At 42.6% G+C, this 21,067-nt stretch overlaps 2 protein-coding genes across 2 annotated transcripts in view; one reads left to right on the top strand and one right to left on the bottom strand.

Annotated features, from left to right (window-relative positions):
* The window catches only part of RPIA (ribose 5-phosphate isomerase A), a 126,354-nt gene that overhangs the window by 48,775 nt on the left and 56,512 nt on the right, over positions 1-21,067 (top strand). The gene's annotated exons all lie outside the window — the stretch shown is intronic.
* LOC132434781 (uncharacterized) overlaps positions 16,744-21,067 on the bottom strand; it is a 31,781-nt gene continuing 27,457 nt past the window's right edge. Inside the window, 2 exon segments of the mRNA XM_069541266.1 lie at positions 16,744-17,281; positions 20,607-20,659. Of these exon segments, the coding sequence (XP_069397367.1) occupies positions 16,959-17,281; positions 20,607-20,659 (376 nt within the window). The 3' untranslated portion in view covers positions 16,744-16,958.

The following is a 21,067-nucleotide window of genomic DNA, read 5'->3' as shown; positions in this document are numbered from 1 at the left end:
GATAAGATGCCCCAAGCAGAGCAGGCAAATTCTCACAGCAATGGTCTCTGAGTCAAGTTTTCAAGGAGAGTGGTGTGCCAGCATAGCTGCCATTCTAAGAAAGAGTCAAGGCCATAGGTTGTGGGTTCCAACAATGGGGAAAAGGCTAAGTAAAATTATACACTGTCAATAAGAGAGAATGATGTGTATCTTTCACAATGATCAACATAATATCTAAGTCAAAAATAGAAGTGCTGGGAAAAACAGCAAGTGAAAGAAGTTGAACACAAAATTGTGGTAATGATGTGAATTACCCCTGCCACTATGAATGAAATACGTAAATAAATATTGGAAAATAATATGATGTGAGGAATGAAAATAATAGGTGTATTAGGGTTATGGATTTATGGATAAATTTCAAAAACATTCTTTTTAGTAGTCTTTCACTTTTAAGAATTGACATAGACCAAATATTTTGAATAGCTTCATACTGAATAATGGCTTGGATTGAATATTGCACCAGTGCATGGGTGAGGGCTCCATCCTTCTCTGGGGTAGGACTTCCTCTCTGATATTCAATGTGATCTCTGTCTTGAGTGACTTGATTTTTTTTTAAAGAGAAAAAAGTATAAATCCAGTAGGTTGTGGAGTCCTCTTCCATTTACATTCCTTCCATTACATTTACAATTCTTCCTAAATTCCCTACAACCTGATATTGAATCCAGAAGGAGGGAGAGGCCCTGAGAGCTCTGATTTTGAGCTTCATGGATTTGTCCTGCTACTTCTCTAGAAAATGTCTGGTTCCTCCATGAATCAGTCGGCCCCAATAGAGGCTCATATCTCTTCAAGAAAAAAACAATATACCAACCGTCAACTTGGCAAATGGATAATTTATGTTTTATTTTGGCAGACGGACCCTTTATTTTCCAAAGAATTCCTCATAAATATCCCTTAAAAATATATTGACCTTTCAGGAACACATTGCTTTCATGCAGTGACTTGCCCTATAGGTCAAGTCATGAATACTTAGGGCTGGTTCTGCTAGAGCTTGACCAACCCTAACCCTAACCCTGACCCTTTTTTTTTAGGGTTCTTGTTAAGGGGAAGAATCTGAGGAGATGCAACACAACCGGGACCCTCAGTAGTCTTCCAGCTTTCAATTCGATTTAAGTCAAATTGATTCGACTCTGTGCAAGCCCACCGAATGTAAACTAGTCCAGAAAACATGTGGGTGTTTTGGGCCAGTGACTGAGGATCAGTCATTCCCCCCGAATCAGAAGTTAACACAGCAGCCTGGCCCAGGTTGCCCTCTAATCTTTCCTGCCACCACGGGGAAGCCTGGGGCCCTTTTCCACTCACTCGATGTGCCAACTTCTCAAGGCCTCCTTGCCTGAGTCTGCTAGAGGAAGGAGAAGTGGGCAGAGAGCCTCAAGACTGGCTTCTAGTCTCAGCTCAACTTCAGCTGCTAAGTCATTGGAAGTTAACTAGTTATCTACTTAGTCAAATACAAAGTGCTGAATAAGTCAATCTCTCGAGGGCTTAGTCTCCATATTTATTACACTAAAGAGGGTAGACTGACTTTTCTGGCTGCTTCTCTTCAGTCCTAGTGGTCTGTGAATTCACCTCCAGCTCTTTTATCCAAACTTCTTGATTCATTCAAACCAAATCCCAATCACTGTGATACTTTTAGCTGGCTCTTCTCGGGGTGATAGCGCTCAATTTGGCACTATTCTAATTTTCCCATGTCTATACTCATTTTGTGGGGGGGCAAGGATTATGTTTGTTTGTTTGTTTGTTTGTTTGCAGTATGCGGGCCTCTCACTGTTGCGGCCTCTCCCGTTGCGGAGCACAGGCTCCGGACACGCAGGCTCAGCGGCCATGGCTCACGGGCCCAGCCGCTCCGCAGCATGTGGGATCTTCCCGGACCGGGGCACAAACCCATGTCCCCTGCACCGGCAGGCGGACTCTCAACCACTGCGCCACCAGGGAAGCCCTATGTTTTATGTTTTACACAGACTTCTTGAGGGTAGAACTTGTGACTTCCATGTCCTTATATCTCCTCACAGTGACCTGAACTTTTAGGGCCATTGTGAAAATGACATTCTTCTCAGTGAGTCTATCCTTCCTTTTAGAGTCCCCTGTCTATAAAACATTCTTCACTCAAGAGTAAAAAGTTATCAAAATTTAAATAAATCCTTGAATTTTTATAGCTCCAATATTTCCTTTTAGAGTAAATGTTGGAAGTAACTTTATACACACAAAATTTTTTTTAAAGATTTATTCTTAAAACTAAATGAGGTGGTTTGATAAATCTGTCTGGTGTGGAACACAAACAATCATTTCCAGTTGTGAAAGAGCAGTGATTCTAAGTTATTTGGTGCAAATAAGCAGTTCTTTGCTGTCAACTCAATGACTTCTCACCTCTGGTCAAACCATTCTGCCCAAAAGCGTACTTCCTTTCCACTGGAAGAGAAAGTGCCCATCGTGTGTGCACAGAGGTGGAGAGAATGGCATGGTGCTGGGTAGGGTGTGGTGTTGGTGGATTTGGATTAGATGATATGGGATTGTGAGAAATGACCCTTCATTTCTAGGTGGCTGGCTCCAGAAGGTGCAATCTCCTATCCTTACATGAAATCGGAGCTTACATTCATTGGAACTGAAGGCAGCGTAGAGCAGATGTGCTATAGAAGGACAGCAAGGCAACAGGAAGACCAGTCCCTGAAGTTCACTTTTGGAAGGTGGATTCCAAGTCCAGCGGGACTCTTTAGGAGGACCTGGATGGTCAGATCCAATTATGTTGTTGCAGGCAGGTGGTTGTGTTGAGCAAAAGGAGGAACAGGCTTGAAATCAGAGGGCAGGTATCTGAGAGATGGCTTTTCCACTTGGGCAAGTCTCTCAGTCTTTCCGGTTCTGTTTCTTCATCTGTAAACTGGGGTAATAGCGTCACACTCTGTGAGTTGGTCTATCCAAATAACAAACACACACAACCGCGCACACAGAAAAACAACCCCTATAATAGTTCTCCCAACATATATCAACCGTAAACAATTCATTATTCATTCACTCATTTATTTATTCAACAAACGCTTTTGCAGCCAAGGCACTGTGCCTTGTGCCAAGCACTGCAACAAGTATACAACCGCATAAAAGTGAAGGTGCAAAAATTCTAGTTCAAGTCCTTAATAAATGGTGATGAATCATAAACCAAAGCATGGAAATAAAGAATGACTTGCAATTGGTTCTCCAGCTACTATTGTGATCCTCAAATATTGTTTTGGTGCAGAGTTTTTGAGCAAAACAGTGCCAGTTTCTTTATAATGGACAGAAGGCTCTCCTTTTTAGGAGCTTATATTTTGATGGGACATAAAGGCAGAGATCCTTGGGTCTTACACAAATCAAATACATAAGTGATGGATCGTATGTACCGAGCACAGTGATGTGGGGAATCAAGAGAGTAGACTCTGGGTAAAATCAGCAGAGTTTCTCATTATTCACAGATGATCTTTTAGGGAAGGTGGGATATCTGGGGGATATCTGGAGGTCAGCTGAAAATAGAACCAAGTTTTCGTTGATTTTCAGACATACCTGCAGACAAATAACGAATGACTTATGAGGTTAACAAGTTTGATACCGTTCCATTGAACAAACCATTCGTGCCTCCTCATTTTGGAGTGTGTCGTAAATCTGGCAACACGGGTGAGAAGTTTATTTGCAACTGTCATATCGGATAGGCCTAGAGGAAACACAGCTTGTTTGATTTTACTTATTAACTCTGACTGCAGTAACTGGAAGAAGTGCATTCCTTTTTCTTACCTAAAAATTAGGGGTTACTATATTTCTGAGCAAAATGCATATTAGAAAACCATGTTGAGGTTGAGAGTGGAGGGAGCCAGTGGCTGGGGTGAGAAATGCTCTGGACAGAAGCGTGTGTCTCTGGGTCTGCGTGTGTGTTGGTTGGGGGCGAGGAGGGTTGCACTGTATCATTTTTCACATCTGTCTGTTCAGCTTCTCCTGTTTCAAGAACTTTGGATTTTTACAGTCAATTTAGGAGACACTGTGTCTTCAAGCATTTATAATCCTCAAAGAGTAGGGAGGGGGAAGGGAGGAGAAGACAAGCTCAAATCAGGACAGGAAAGCTCAGTCCCATCCAGCCCTTCGGTTTGGGGCTCTCTTCGCAGTTGCTGCAATCCGAGGAAATCTTTCCATCTCAGGGTGGCTGATCTAGTCAGTAAAGTCATAGGAGACTCTTTGCTAGATCATCATTGCTAGATTATTTAATTGCTAGATTATCATCTAGCATTGGAACCCTGATACAGTGCATGGCAGACCAGCTGATCATCACCTCAGTGCACAGCCTCTCTCAGAAACCCGCAGCCTGGGCTGGGCCCTCAGGGGAAAGACCTGGTGACCACTGTCTTCAGAGCCTACCCAGTTTCTCTCTGTTTCTCTATCTTTTTGTCTCTCTCATTGTTCCCATCTCTGTTATCTTTTGTCTTTCTTCCAGCTCTCTTTATTTTCCTTTTCCTTCGAATCCTGTACAAAATGTGCTTTAATTCAACACGCTTTGGAATAAAACCATAAACATTAGTTTGCTAAATAAAACACTGCACACACACACACACACACACACGAAATATTTTCTATTTGTTAAAACAAAAGAAGAGAATTTAAACAGCTCTCCGGAATGTAGAAGCCTGGGGCAGATTGTCTGTTTGGATTGGTGATCCTCAGTCCAGAATTTCCTCATGTCTGGATTGTGGGCCCAAAAAAGAAAATATATGTGGGAAACCCATATGTGGATCTTTGAGTCTGTGGAGAGAATAGAGAAGTGAATGGGAGTAGGAGGAGGTCCTCATTTTATTCAGGTCCAGGGAACAGATTTAAGCTTCTGTTTGGTGACCGAGGATCTTAAAGGGCTCAAGGTGAGTGTTTGTAGGTCATGCGGCAGCCCCACGAGGTCAGGGGCAGCTGTGTACTCCTCTCCACGGGGCATCTTCCCTCGCCTACCTCCCAGCCCCCAGGACACAGACCCTAGTGCTCATAAATGTCTATAGAACGAAAGAATCCAGGAATAGGTGTCGGGTCAGAAGTTGTAAGAGAATGGCTTGAATATATTCTGATTCCCCAAGCTCTTTATCTATTTATTTTCTTATTCCTCTCTATCTGTGATGTTAGTTTTTTCCTTGTTATGCGTCTCTTTCCAACAGGGAAGGGCAAAAAACCCAGTTTCGGTTATTAGAGGATTTCAGTGAATGAGCCATCACCTGTCTGCCCATGAACCAAGTGGGTGGGAAGCCAGGTCTTCCGTCCAAGAAGAGTTTGTGATGCCTTAGACTCCAGAGTATCCTTTCCACAAGCCTATAAACACACTCTTAGTTCACTGTGCTTCTGGTGAGGAAGACAGCTGCATGGTTGGAACGCTTGAAACCACGTGGTGATATCTGGAGAGCACATTTCTTTCTTTTTTTTTTCAGCATGAAATATTGTTCTTTTGGGAAATGCACCTTCCACCTTAATCCTGCAACCTTTTTATGTTCCGTTACGGTGTCAGGAACGATGCGCTGGGGGAGGAAATACCCTGAACTGAACTTGATCCTTAGGCCCGTGGGTGAGACATTGTAGCAACAAATAGTTCCTTCACTCCATGCCTCAGTTTCTCTGTTTTTCAGATTGAGAGATTTTTCTTGCTATACATGTCAAATAGGTAAAGAGGAACAGGAGGACTGTGATGTTTTATTGCAAATTGGAAGAAATGAAGATTTCAAACCAAACTAAAAAAGGTTTCTTTGTGGAATCACCGCAGGGAGAATACCCACTGAACGCAGCCATGGAATCCGAGAACCTATTAATAATTAAGAATCAGAAAAGATCATGGATTGACCATATACTCTGTGACCTGCCCTGTCCTAAGTGGACTATATACAGTATTTCATTTAATGTTCATAGTAATACTGAGACAGAGGTTTTACTTCTGTTGCTTTAGTATAGACAAAGAACCTAAGACCAAGAGGAGGTAACTAAGTTTTGAAGTGATGAGTCCCCATGTCAGAGGTCCTTAACCTATGGCTTCCCAGTCACAGGGCTGGAGGCCTGGAGTGATTTGTGAGGATATCCTTGGTGTCAGGTAAATCCCAGGTTGACTGATGTTTGGGCAGGAGGATGAAGGTATGTATTTTCCCTGACCTCCAACGTGTATTATGGGCCCATCCTGTGTGGTTCCACAGGGTTCTTTAGACATCCCACCCTCCATCCCACTGCTCTGTGTGGGATTTCTGCTAACTTGTTTCTGCCCTAGTCTGGGAGCTCCTTGAGGTTGAGAGCTCTATGTTGTTCACTATGTTTCTGCAGAACATAGCGCTACACAGAGCCCGGTAGTGAAGATGCTAATCATAAGGTTTGTGGAATGAATGAAGGTGGGCCTCCATCCATGCAATCACACAAACGGGTAGTTCCTATAGTAGTTAGGATTGCTTGGGGTAGAAGGGCAAACAGCTAACCCTGTGCCTAGGGTAAGGGCCAACAGATGGCCGAATGGATGTGTGGATGGCTACACGCATGGATGGAAGGGGGAGATAGTACAATAGCAGAGAATGCTTCTGTCCTGGGCACTAGGAAATTTATGAAATATGTTCTGAAATGTTGCTGTGACTCCTCCCTATCCTTCCCAGCCTCCTATCCCTGAGATGCCCAAACTATTCAGCATGAATTTTTTCTTGCTGCTCTCAAACACTTCCAGGACCTCTGTGGGCCTCATGAGGAACCTGCTTGCCCACAAGTTCTTTCTCACATGCTGTGTATGTAGATTCTCTTACTGTAACAGACCACTTAGGGGATGCTGACCATTCTGGGCTGAGGTTTTCAAGTAGAAGAATTCTAGGACTGGAGATGGGGCAGTGGGGTTTGGTAGAATGGTATTAAACAAGGTTAGGGTCCATGTTACTTCCATTGCAGTGCTGGACACAGACTTAGCCAGGTGCTAGGGGGGCCCCAGGTGCAGGGGGCCGTGGAAAGTACTGTAAGGGCGTGGAGTGCACCACCCAGCCTGTTGAAGGAGGATGGGAATGAAACCAGCAGCTGTGCTCAAGGTTCTGTTTTCAGTTCCCCAAAAGATCTTCTTGACCAAAGCGGTGTGACCGTTGCTATGACAGTTGCTATCTTGGTCCTTGGTGCTCTCCTTTGTAAGATGTCATTACTTTTTTGGTCTTCTCAGGCCAGTCACCATGAAACTCAGTAAGAACCAATCTGGGGTTGGGGTGGTCTGGGCATGGTTTTGGGGCCTCAGCACTGTGATGGTGAAAAACATTGGGGGTGCTAAGAGGGACATTTGGTTAATGAGTTATTTTTCCAAACTAGACCAACATACCTAGTTGTCTTAGGCTTGGCTGACCCTCCATTTTTGCTGAGGGTCTTGAATTCCTCCCCCTGAGAAGTCTGTAATGAGCTCATTGTTACATTTAGTAAAAACAAAACAGTTAGAACACTGGCTTCGAATCTCAATTCTGTCTCTAAGTGACCAGGCTATGCCATGCTTTTTAGTCTCCTCATCTGTTAATGAGAGATTTGATTTCTAAGCTCCTCTCACTCTAGGACTCAATGATTCTTTGCCCCTGAAAATGGCAGCTGTGAATAGTGGTTATTAAGGGATTGTGCTTTAGAGTTTGGGCTCTTGATCAGGTTGCCTGAGTCTGAAAACTGATTTTGGTATTTACTGATTGTGTGACTTGGACACAGTGCTTACTCTAAGTCTTAGTTTCCTTATAATACAAACTACCCATGGGTTGTTGGAGGATTCAGTGACATGATCTCTGTCAGTGTTGAGACATTACGATCCATTACTCTATCACAGAGTACAAACCTATTACAACTCAACATGTTTTGAGCCACCAACAGTATTACAGAAGGTCTTCTCTGTGTATTCTTTGTTTCCTACCTTGACCATCAACATGTTACAGTGTCATGGATTATTGGAGGCAGCTCCTCATTTGCTCTGTGAGCCCCTGATGAAATAAAAACTTGTATACTTTCTTGAAAAGAACTCATAGATAGAAGATCCTTATTCACCATCCAGCCCAACACTTTTGCTAGTATTATAGGAGTTGATTGAGGCCTAACTGGTAAGATTACAAACCAATGACATTGAAAACCTACAGAGAACCTGCCACGTGCAAAACTATGAAAAAGACATGGTGGTTTGGGCTTGGTAACCGTAGTTTAAGTCATGGTTCTACCTCGCATGAGCTCTGTAATACTAAGCACTTGACATAACGTTCTTAGTCTCAGTTTCCTCATCCATGAGGCAAGGACATCAGTACCCATGGACACCCCCTTCTCTTCTGTTACTGGGTGAGCTGTCTGTGTTCCTAGCTAAGGGCAACACCTCCACCTGTGCTCCCCCTTTCCCACCTCACCTTCTCAAGGACATGCTCCAGTAGTTTTCCCTTCTCTCTCCTACAGCACCAGATCTTCTTTCTCTACTAGATGATTCTCATAAACATTTGTCAGGAAGAAAGAAATTTTCCTCTACCCTTCTAGGTTTTTCTGGCTGGTCTGAGATTTAAATTGACCTGAGACAGATTAACAGGAGAAAAACACAGTTTAATACCTGCATAAGTGGGAGAGACCCAGAAAAACTGAGCAACTCGCCAAAATGGCTGCAACCGTCACCTTAATTACCATCTTCAGCTAAAGACGAAAGAGGATGTTGGGGGTAGTGGCTTGGGACTTGAAAGGGGTGGAAGGCAATTCACATGGAGATGGAAAGGTAAATTGTGGGTAAATAAATGTTTTCTGGGCAGGCAGAGATAATGGGACATGGAGTGGACTCTGATCTCTGAGAGTTTCCCCACCACACGCAGCTCATGTTCTTTGTAGACATGCCTGGTGATAGCTCTACTCTGGGAACAGGCCCTCAATCTAAATTTTTTTAGGCAGTTAGGGGGAAGGTCAACATTTCTTCCTGAGTCTTTTGAGCCTTAATTGTTTTCAGCTCAAAATAATCCAAATGCCAGAGAGACATTTTGGGGTGACAAGTTTTGCTCCCAACACATTCAAAAATGCTGTCATTTCTCTTCTCTTTCCAGATACTGCCTCACTCCTCTCCTTCCCTTTTCCAACTCTTTCCTTGAAAGAATTGTTCATGCCCACTGTCTCCACTTTCTTTCCTCTGATTTTCTTTTGAATCCATTCAGATCAGACTTTTGCCTGCCATTCTATAGAAACTGCTCTTATCTGTTCACCAGTGACCCCCTACGTCACTCAATCCAATGGTCCATTTTCATTCCAATTGACAACTGATCAATTTTCCCTCTTTAGAACATCTCTTCTCTTGGATTCCAGGACAACACTACTCTCCTGATTTTCCTTCTTCTCTGACCAATCCTTTTCAGTCTTCTTTTCTGGTTCCTTCTCATCTCAGTAATCACTTAATGTTGGAGTGCCTCCCAGTTCAGTGCTTGGATTTCTCTATCCATGCTCACTAGCTAGGTACCCTCTCACAGTCTGTTGCAATCTGACGGCTTTTAACACCATCTGCATGGTGATGACGCTACATTTATGTCTCTCGTACTGACCTCTCTCTTCTGAATTCCAGGTTCTTATATCCAGCTGTCTACCTGCCATGTTTGCTTGGTTGTCTAATAGGCATCTCAGATTTAACATGTCCAAAATAGAGCTCTTAAATCATCAATAATCAAGGCAATGTCTATTGGTATCAGGATAGACAAATAGGCCATGGAATGGGAAAGAAAGCATAGAAATAGACCCTACTTTACGGGGTCAATTTATTTCAACAAATATGCCAAAGTAATCCAACAAAGGGAAGGAAAGTCTTTAAAAATAAATGGTGCTGGAACAACTGAATATTACATGAAAAAAAATGTATGTTGACTCCTATACCTCATACTATATGCAAAATTAATTCCAGATGGGTCAAAATTGAGCTCCTGTCTTTTCTTCCAGACCTGCACATTCTGTAAGCTTTCTTATTTCATTAGAGCAGCTCTATCCTTCTAATTCCTTAGGCAAAGAACCCTGGGTGCACCCTTGTTTCCTCTGTCCTTCCCCACATCCACACTGTCAGCATGTCCTATTAGCCCTACTTTCAAAGCAGCACCATCTCTTGCTTGGGTTCTTCTAGTAGAAAGAGGAAAGGGAAAGGGGAAGTGGAGATAGATGTTTATCTGTTTGTCTTTTTACACTGTGCCTCATTCAAGAACTGACAATTCCAAGGTCTAACTCTTCCATTGTGTCCGCAGCCTAACAAGTCTCTTTGTTCTTTCTTGAGACCCCGGACCCCAGGGATCTCAGGTGCCTGCCAGGCCTCTGCATCTTCCCATAGAAGGTGCCACAGGTCCACAGACTACTGGTCATTTCCCATTTCCCTAAACCATTCTCCTATCTGATGCTCTTGCTTCATGGGGCTGGTGTAACCTTCTTGTGCATCACTTGGCTGTCCTGTTGGACTGTAAGAGCATTAATGGTTTACTGAGGCTGACTTGTCAGTACAGATGAAAGTTTGTTGAGAACCGAACTCTCATCTCGGTCATCCCCATTGCGTTAGTTTGCTTGGGCTGCTGTAACAAAGTACCAACTGGGTGGCTTGAAACAGCAGCAATTTATTCTCTTTCAGTTCTGGAGGCCAGAAGCCTGAAATTAAAGTGGTTCTTCCTTGAAGCTCTGAAGCAGAAGCCACCCCATGTCTCTTTCCTAGCTTTGGTGGCTCTCCAATGATCCTTGACATAAATTAGCTTGCAACTGCGTTACTCCGGTCTCTGCCTGGCTTTTTCCCTGTGTGTCTCTGTATCTCTAATCTTCCTCTCCGTAGAAGGACACCAGGCATTAGATTTAGGGCCCACCTTAATCCAAAATGACCTCCTTTTTCTTTTGTTTTGCATTTTATTTTATTATTTTTTTAAATTGGGGCATAGTTTCTTTACAATGTGGTGTTAGTTTCTGCTGTACAGCGAAATGAATCAGCTATATGTATACATACATCCCCTCTTTATTGGATTTCCTTCCCACTTAGGTCACCACAGAGCATTGAGTAGAGTTCCCTGTGCTATGCAGCAGTTCTCATTAGTTATCTATTTTAAACATAGTAGTGTATATATGCCAATCCCAATCTCCCAATTCATCCCAATGACCTCCTTTTTTAAAACTTTTTTTTAGAACCTTTTATTTATTTAGTTATTGGCTGCACAGCCTGCAGGATCTCAGTTCCCTGAACAGGGATCGAATCTGCACCCCCTGTTGTGGAAGTGCAGAGCCTTAACCACTGGACCACCAGGGAAGTCCTTAAAACTTTTTATTTTGAAAAAATTATAGATTAACAGGAAGTTGCAAAGATAGAACAGAGAGGTCTGGTGTGCCTTGCACTCAGTTTCCCCTGATGGTTACTTCTTAACATGATTACAGCACAGTATCAAACCCAGCAATGTGACATTGGTACAATGTGTGTGTATCATTTTATGTCATGTTATCACGTGTCTAGATGTATGGAACCACCACTGCAATCCAGAAACAGGATTATTCTCTTACCACCAAGATCTCCCTTCATAGGCACATTCAGTCTTTTTTCCCCCCACCATCCCTCACCCCTGGCAACCAGTAATCTATTCTCCATCTCTACAATTTTGTCACTCCAAGAATGTTATGTAGGGGACTTCCCTGGCAGTCCAGCAGTCTTCGGTGCAGCCGAAAAAAGAAAAAAAAGAACGTTATGGAAAAAGAATCATGTACTATATTACTCAGCCATAAAAAGGAACGAAATTGGGTCATTTGTAGAGACATAGATGGACCTAGAGACTGTCATACAGAGTCAAGTAAGTCAGAAAGAGAAAAACAAATATCATATATTAACACATATATGTGGAATCTAGAAAAATGTTACAGATGAACTGGTTTGCAAGGCAGGAATAGAGACACAGATGTAGAGAACAAACGTATGGACACCAAGGGGGGAAAGTGGTGGATGGGGAGGTGGGATGAATTGGGAGATTGGGATTGACATATATACACTAATATGTGTAAAATAGATAACTAATAAGAACCTGCTGGGTAGCACAGGGAACTCCACTTCGCTGTACAGTAGAAACTAACACAACATTGTAAAACAACTATACCCCAATTAAAAAAAAAAAAAAAAAAGACCCATGTACTATGTGACCTGTTGAGACTGGCTTTTTTTCACTCAGTATAGTACACTTCAGAATCATCCACGTTGTTGCACGTATCAGTACTTTGTTTCTTTTTATCGCTACACGGCATCCGTGACATGGATGTATCACAATCTGTTCAGCCTACTGAGAATCATGTTGAGGGATCTACCGAGTCACCTTTTGTGTCACCTCTTGGGGGCCATGTTGGTTGTTTCCAGTTTTTAGTTACACATACAAACCTGTTACGAAAAGTAGGTACAGGTTTCTGTGTGGATGTACTTTTTCATTTTGGGGGGTTAAATGCCCTGGAATGCAATTGCTGGTGTATTTTGTTTCGTTTTTTAAGAAACTGACAAACTATTTTCTAGAGCGTTGCCTGAGGCATCCTACTTTTCTACCAGCAGTGTATGAAAGATCCAGTTCACTGCATCTTCACCAGCGTTTCAGGATTCACATCTGCAAAAACCCTGTTCCGAAATGAGGTCACGTTTATAGGGACTGGGAATTTGAGCATATCTTTTTGAGGGACACAGTTCAACCCATAACACCTGTCTTCACTTCTTTGGGTCGTGGTGGGTCTGGTTTCAGAGTTTTGCTTTATGAGAAGACCCTTGCTTGGGATCAGACGTGCCATTGATTGTTGAGTTTTGCCACCAGAGATGAATGAGAAAGTTTATGTCATTTGAAGGGACATTACTGAGTCTTTCTGAACTCTACTCAGACCCCCAAAATTTCAAAGACGTGATAATAATGAATATTCTCAAGCGGTACAGTGTCAGTGTTGTCCTTCTATCCACTTCTTTCCATGAATGTTCTTTCCCACTTGCTCCAGGACTGACAAAGGAAAGGAAAAAAGAAGAAAAATTGGGTTATAAGTCTATTTAGGGAAAGGACAGCATTTTAGTTACTTCTGTACCTCTTTCAGGGTATAGGCTAAGAAAGGTGCTCAGTAAATGTTTGGATGGATGAGTAGGTGAGAGGGGAAGGGCTGGGGTCTGGGGGAGGACAGTCAAAGTTGGTTTTATATGTGCCCCTCCTGCCCCCCGCTTCCCAAACACATAACCTTTCATACATGGGATCCCAGTACCTGGTCCATGTTAATTCCATCCTTTGCCCATTGTTGAATGTCTGTTCCATTCCATTTCTACATGTGTATGCTCCTGGTTAGCCAGATAGAGGAGGAGTCCCTGGGAAGGTAGCATTTGACCCTCTATTCTGTGCAGCAGTGTAAGTACTGGAAGGCAGAATTGTATAGGTGTCAAGAGAGCAGAATTAGGGGACTTCCCTGGTGGTCCAACGATTAAGACTCCTCGCCCTCAATGCAGGGGGCATGGGTTTGATCCCTGGTCAGGGAACTAGATCCCACATGCTGCAACTAAAATATCCCTCGTGCCACAACTAAAGATCCCGCATGCCGCAACTAAGACCCAGTGCAGCCAAATAAATAAGTATTAAAAAAGAGAGAGAGAGAGAGCAGAATTAGGCAGGTAGGGATTTGATTCCTGGACCACCACTTACCAGCTGTGTGGCCTTGACCTATTACTTATGCCTCTTAGCCTCTCTTATCTGTAAATTGAGTATATTTCTTTATGTGAACTTATCTTGAAATAGAATGTATATAAAGAGATGTGCACAGATCATAACTTTACAGCTCGATAAAGTTTCACAAAGTGGCACACATCGCATTGTCAAAACTTCATAAGCCCCTTCTTGTCTCCTAGGCACTACCTCACCCCACCCCCCAGCCAAAAGTAATCCCTATCTCAATTTCCAGTTGTGTTTTTCCTGGTTTTGAACTCTATATAGATGATAATATATAGGACATGTCTTTTGTGTTTGGTTTCTTTTGCTTATGTCATGTTTATGAGATGCATCACTGTTGTTGGGTACAGTTGTAGTTTATTAGTTCTCTTACTGAATAGTATTCCAATGTGCAAACATGCTACAATTTAATGATCATTCTCCTGTTGGTGGACATTTAGATTGTTTCCAGTTTTTGGCTTTTATTAATGAAGCTACTCTGAAAAATTCTTGCATGAGCTTTTTTGGTGGACAGGGACACAGTCATTCAGGTGTAGGATTGCTGGGTTATAGAGTATGAATATCTCTCAGCTTTATAGAACCTGACTCACATTTTTTTTTTTTTTTTTTGTGGTACGCGTGCCTCTCACTGTTGTGGCCTCTCCCGCTGCGGAGCACAGGCTCCGGACGCACAGGCTCAGTGGCCATGGCTCACGGGCCCAGCCGCTCCGCGGCATGTGGGATCTTCCCGGACCGGGGAACGAACCCGCGTCCCCCGCATCGGCAGGCGGACTCTCAACCACTGTGCCACCAGGGAAGCCCCTGACTCACATTTTAATGAACGCTTTTAACCGTGTAACGTAGTGAGAATTAAATTATGTTGTGGAAAGCAATCAGCATGGTCTTCGGCAGATAGAAGGCCCTCGATACGTATTGTGTGTAAAATGCAACAAAGGCATCATATTCCCTTAAGTTGAAGTGCCGCAATGGACTTAAACATTTCCTATTGCTTGTTCACTTACGTCGTTATCATTGCTTTGTTATTTTACATAGATGTTATTTTACATGGATGACTCTTTTTCTAGCTGTTCGCTTCTTTTGATAGATTTGCTTTTGGTAAATTAGATTCTACTGGATCAAAGAATATGTGATAGTAAGAACCGTCACCCTTAAAAGGACTCTGAGGGCCTGCTGAAGAGGGGAATCACAGAGGCAAGCATCTCAATCCCAATAAAATAGATAATAAGAACCTACTGTATGGCACAGGGAACAGTACTCAATACTCTGTAATGACCTATATGGGAATAGAATCTAAAAAAGAGTGGATATATGTATATGTACAACTGAATCCCTTTGCTGTACCCCTGAAACTAACACAACATTGTAAATTAACTATATTTCAATTAAAAAAAAAAGGGGGGGCTTCCCTGGTGGCGCAGTCGTTGAGAATCCGCCTGCCAATGCAGGGGACATGGGTTCGAGCCCTGGTCCGGGAAGATCCCAAATGCTGCAGAGCAACTAAGCCCGTGAGCCACAACTGCTGAGCCCGTGCACTGCAACTACTGAAGCCTGTGCACCTAGAGCCCGTGCTCCGCAACAAGAGGAGCCACCACAATGAGAAGCCCGCTTGCTGCAACTAGAGAAACCCTGTGTGCAGCAATGAAGACCTAACACGGCCAAAAATAAAATAAATAAAATAAATAAATTAAGAAAAAAAAAAGAGGCAAGCCTGTCATAGCATGGCCCGGGAGAGGGCTGGGAAGATAGGCGGCTTGTGGGTTTCATGGAAGAGCGTCTTATAGGGGACAGTACGGTAGGGTAGAATGGAGGATGATGATTTTTATAAATGATGGTGTCGTTTTTAGCAACTCAATATTTAGTTCCTTAGAACTGCTGGCAGCGGCCCCCAACCTTTTTGGCACCAGGGACCAGGTGGAAGACAATTTTTTCACGGGGTGGGGGGGTGGGGGTGGGGTTGGGGATGGTTCAGGTGGTAATGCAGGCTATGGGGAGCTGCAGACGAAGCTTCTCTCACTTGCCTGCCACTCGCCTCCTACCGTACGGCCCACTGGGGACCTCCGCCTTGGAAGATAAACTGGGTCATTAGAAAAACAATGTTTTGTTCCTTTTTATGGCTGAGTAATATTCCATTGTATATATGTGCCACATCTTCTTTATCCATTCATCTGTCGATGGACACTTAGGTTGCTTCCATGTCCTGGCTATTGTAAATAGAGCTGCAATGAACACTGTGGCACATGACTCTTTTTGAATTATGGTTTTCTCAGTGTATATGCCCAGTAGTGGGATTGCTGGGTCGTATGGTAGTTCTAGTTTTAGTTTTTTAAGGAAACTCCATACTGTTCTCTATAGTGGCTGTATCAAGTTACATTCCCACCAACAGTGCAAGAGGGTTCCCTTTTCTCTACACCCTCTCCAGCATTTATTGTTTCTAGATTTTTTGATGATGGCCATTCTGACCGGTGTGAGATGATATCTCATTGTAGTTTTGATTTGCATTTCTCTAATGATTAATGATGTTGAGCATTCTTTCATGTGTCTGTTGGCAATCTGTATATCTTCGTGAGGTGGATGGACCTAGAGACTGTCATACAGAGTGAAGTAAGTCAGAAAGGGAAAAATAAATACCGTATGCTAACACATATATATGGAATCTAAAGAAAAAAAAAAAAAGGTCATGAAGAACTAGGGGCAAGACGGGAATAAAGATGCAGACCTACCAGAGAATGGACTTGAGGATATGGGGAGGGGGAAGGGTAAGCTGGGACGAAGTGAGAGAGTGGCATGGACATATATACACTACCAAATGTAAAATAGATAGCTAGCGGGAAGCAGCCACATAGCACAGGGAGATCAGCTTGGTGCTTTGTGACCACCTAGAGGGGTGGGATAGGGAGGGAGGGAGGGAGGGAGGGAGACGCAAGAGGGAAGAGATATGGGAACATATGTATATGTGTAGCTGATTCATTTTGTTATAAAGCAGAAACTAACACACCATTGTAAAGCAATTATACTCCAATAAACATGTTAAAAAAGGAAAAGAAAAACAATGTTTAAAAAGCTTAACTCAGGAAGGAGAGAGAAATCACAGGTGCAAAGATTCACTTTATTTATTCATTTTCCCCCCAACATTAGCATGATTAAAACCAAAGAGGGGGAGGACGGTGAGGTGGGGAGATGGGCTGGAGGATTGCAATAGGGAAAAGGGCCCGAGGCCTGAAGAGGCGAGGAAGGGGGCTGGGACCCAGCCCAGGTGATGGACGAGCCTGCAGGCCTCTCGCTCTAACAGTCGTTCTTATTGAAGCTCTTGACCAGGGCGGAGGCCAGGGACTGGTGACTGACCTCGCAGGTATAGAGACTATGGCTTTGGTACTCGGAGCTGGACAGCGTCAGGGTGCTGCTGAGGCTGTATGTGCTGTCCTTGCGGTCCTGCTCAGTGAAACTCTCCTGGATGTTGCTGTCTTGGACAACTCCATCCACTTTCCAACTGACTTTGATAGTTTTGGGGTAAAAGCCATTCACTAAGCACATGACAGAGGCAGTTCCGGTCTCTAACTGCTGTTCGGATGGGTGGAAGAGGAAGACAGATGGCCGAGCATCAGAGCCTGAGGAAGGAAGCATAGGGGGTGGTGTTTAAGTAACAGGGAAGTTCTCCACTTGGGTGCATTGTTTGTGGGTGAGCCTGGAACTGCAAGGGACAGACATGCAGAGAGCAGCAGGCTTATTCTGTGGCATCCAGGGAGCAACTAGGGAAGCCAGGAAGCGTATTTCTCATCGCCATGATTTGGAGATTTTCCCCTAGCCCCTACCCCTTAAGAAAGTTCTAAATTGTTTTGTTTGAAGTCTTTGCAGCCTTTCGAAGCTCTTTGCATGCCCTTCTGACCTTACCTTTCTCTCCTTCATCTGTGTTCTCTGCCTCCTGCAGGGAACCCAGTGCTTCAGGCCAAGAAACAAAACCACTTCATTGGACCCGTCAGAGTTTAGAAGTGAGAACAGGACTTGCACAGATCGTTTCCCCTGTGCCTCTCCTAGTTCTGTGCAGTGATATCAGGCTGCCTTTCACTTCCTGGGCTTCCTTCGGGCGTGTTGGGGTCAGACCCACCAGGCAGGGTGAGCCCCAAACTCAGTCTGGACCCGGGTCGGTGGGGGGATCGGCCACTTCACCCTCTGTGATCAGGCCAGCAACTCACCCACTCCTCGCCAAGGCCTCAGAGGGAGACCTGGGTCCTGGCCTGATGGCTGTCACCATATGGGGCAAGGTTCAGCCAGACCAGGAGGGTCAACTGTAATTTTGGCCACCTGCCCAGGAGGAACTGGCTAGCTTCACTTCTGACCATAAACAGCTGCCAGATGGCCTGCTGGGAATCCCCTTTGTGGGCCTTCAAGCCCTCAGGTGGGAGAGCATGAGTTAAATAACAAACCAAGAATCTTCTTTTGCTGTGAAAAGCCACAGATAAGGGAAGAGATTTTTATAAAGCTATAAACCTTTATAAAGCTATAAGTCTCCATGTTAACCAAGCAGTTTAATATAAGATACTGAAATTTTAATGTTTTGATACTTTCTTCTCTTTTAACCATCATCACTATCTTTTTCAGAGAATTTTATAAAATAGCCTTAGTAGCAAAATAATATGAATTCTAGAAAAAAAGGAGAGGAAATATTCTATGAAGATACTCCTATTTGGGTCAATTTTTGACAGCTTTAAACTTTCTATCTTGCATTAAACAATTAGCATATTTGATATGGAAACTCTTGTAAGACCTCTTACTAGCTTTCTGATGGAGTTTAAAATTTATTAAAAGATGTTTAAAAGGCCCTAAATACAGTTTTAGAACAAGTTTAAAGTACTTGATTACAAGTTTAAAGTAAGTTTAAAATACTTACATGGTTTAAATAGTTTGAAAAGGGTTTTAAAATGGCCCTAAAATAGTCCTGTCAGGTTGTCACAAACCAAGAATAATCTTTTTCAAGTATTGCTTTTGAAATTACCTGGAGTAAACAACGACAATAACAAATAACTAAACTATGTTAAAGGGTATATAATTAAAATAGCCCGATTAAAAACGTTCTAATCACAGAATGTGGGGATTGGAAAATATATTCTATTAAGTTTTTATCAATGGCATTTACATATGGCTAGATATTTTGTACACCTGAAATATAATCCTACTGAAGCCATTAAATTTCTGAAAATTAAAAACATGTCACAAATTTATCTGATTTTTTGTCAGCAAATATATCTTAATGATATTTATTTTGAACTCAGTAAAAATTAATTGATCAAAATCTGAACGGCCAGATTGTTGCTGGCCTTCAGTTATATTTTTGCTGGTGTCGATTTTGCCCTGAAACAATTTATATATATATATATATATATATATATACGTATATATATGTATTTCATTTGGATTGAGCCTTTATTACTTAAATACATTTGATGAGAAGATATTTAAGAAATTACATATCCCTGCAAAAAAATAGCTTTAAGTTCTTTATAGTCTTCTACTGGAAATTTTTATTAAGAGGATATAATAATGTGAATTTCATTTCTGGAATCGCTAATAAAAATCAGGTTTCTCCCTGTTTTCCCCATGTTAACTCATGCCCATCACATTTCTGTTCTCTTCCGTTAGCGACATTATTTGTATCACTGTGTTAGGAAAGAGGGCCACGGCACAGCTGAACGGGCGATCGCGGGGTTGCCGTGGCCTTTGGCGGCATTTAGCGGCCAGGTGCGCCGTCACCAGAGCCCTGGGACCCGGCCGCCAACGTCATTCAATCACGAAAAGAGACCGCCAAGAAGTCTACAGACCACCCTAGCTGTGCCACGGCCTCCTCTGCAGTATAAAAACACCAGCAAGTAATAACAAGGAACATACTCATTAAAATATTTCCTATTTTTCTACATGTCCGTGGGCATCTAAAAATCGCAATTATTTTATTTTCCTTCACTTAAACAAATTACTTCAAAACTGAGCTTTTGGGGACAACCGTCTTTCCTCCATTATGATAAGAGATCATTTCCAGTTTAGTCTAATATAGAAATGTGGCTTTCTAAAAAAGAGTAATCTGTTAAGGTATAGAATTTCTAAATATTGACAGTTTAGCGCTCATTTTAGCCTCTAAAAATGACGGTGCTTCTGATTCGCAATTAAGCGGCACCTTTAACACAAATAAATATGCTTTTCTAACTTCTTACTGATTTTGTAATGCATCCTATTGATTTTTATTCTTACAAAATAATATATCGGACACAAGAGAGAAAACAGACTAAGAAATACATTTCTCTACTTTTCCGTGTTGTACATACAAGCAAAAATCAATACAATATTCGGCAAATTTCAATGAAAATTAATTCGCTTTAACTCTTTTAGAGCTGCAAGGATTCCTTTTTCATCGACACTAATTTTTTTTCCCTTTGAGTCATTCAGTGTAGATTAATCTTTTTGTCTACAAACCCAGGTTTGGAGCTGAGTTTAACTTTTGAAACTGATAAAAAATCTGAAATGTTCTCACTTACCCATCTCCACAAAACTCATACTTAAGCCTCTAAAAGTCAACACTGGCATTTAGACCCAGACACATTTCAGAAGGTAGTAGAGAAAAATTACTTACGTTTAATCTCCAGACGTGTCCCTTGGCCAAAGGTGGTCCTCAGCGTTAACTTAATTACTTTCCCCTCAACAAAAATCTGTTTTTGCTGCTAAAGTCATTTGACTGTCAGATACAGAGAAAATCTGGCCATTTAGATGCCACGTCAACTAACTAGCTCTGTGCTCTTCTGAGACAACCTGATGTTCAGTCCCTTTCTGATCTCATTTTCAGAAGAATCCCATTCTCTTCGAAAGTGACCTCAACTCACATCCCAAGCATGAAAACCCCCAAATTTCACGACTCTATAAGAAAGAGGAGTAGAGAAGTGCACTTACGTTTGATTTCCACCTTGGTCCCCTGGCCGAACGTATAAGCCACAGTGAGTGAGCTAAAACACCCCCCTGATCAAAAACCTCCCTCTGAAGCCAATCACAGGAAAAAGGCTAATTCACAGAAAAATCCAGATTTTTCTTCCCCTTTCTCTCCACAAACCCTACTCTCCTTACAAATTCATCCACTTTTCTGTTCAGCTTAAAAATTGACTATCTTCTGGTTTTCTGCCTTTTAACTTTTGGGTCACCAGGAATGGCTCATTTAACCAAAATGTCACAAATTTGCACAAATGATACAGCAGGACAAAAACCGCACAGATAACTGAGCAAAAACAGATAACTGAGCAAAAAACAGATAACTCACATTTAATCTCCACTGTGGTCCCTGGGCTGAAAGTGAACCACGGTGATTCCCCGTAACTTCCACTCGCACAAAACCCTACCCTGAAAGGGCAGCAAACCCC

The sequence above is a fragment of the Delphinus delphis genome, chromosome 12, assembly GCF_949987515.2.
Source record: "Delphinus delphis chromosome 12, mDelDel1.2, whole genome shotgun sequence".
NCBI lineage: Eukaryota > Metazoa > Chordata > Mammalia > Artiodactyla > Delphinidae > Delphinus > Delphinus delphis.
The sequence above is the reverse complement of the archived record's forward strand: the minus strand, read 5'-3'. Positions and strand labels throughout refer to the sequence as shown.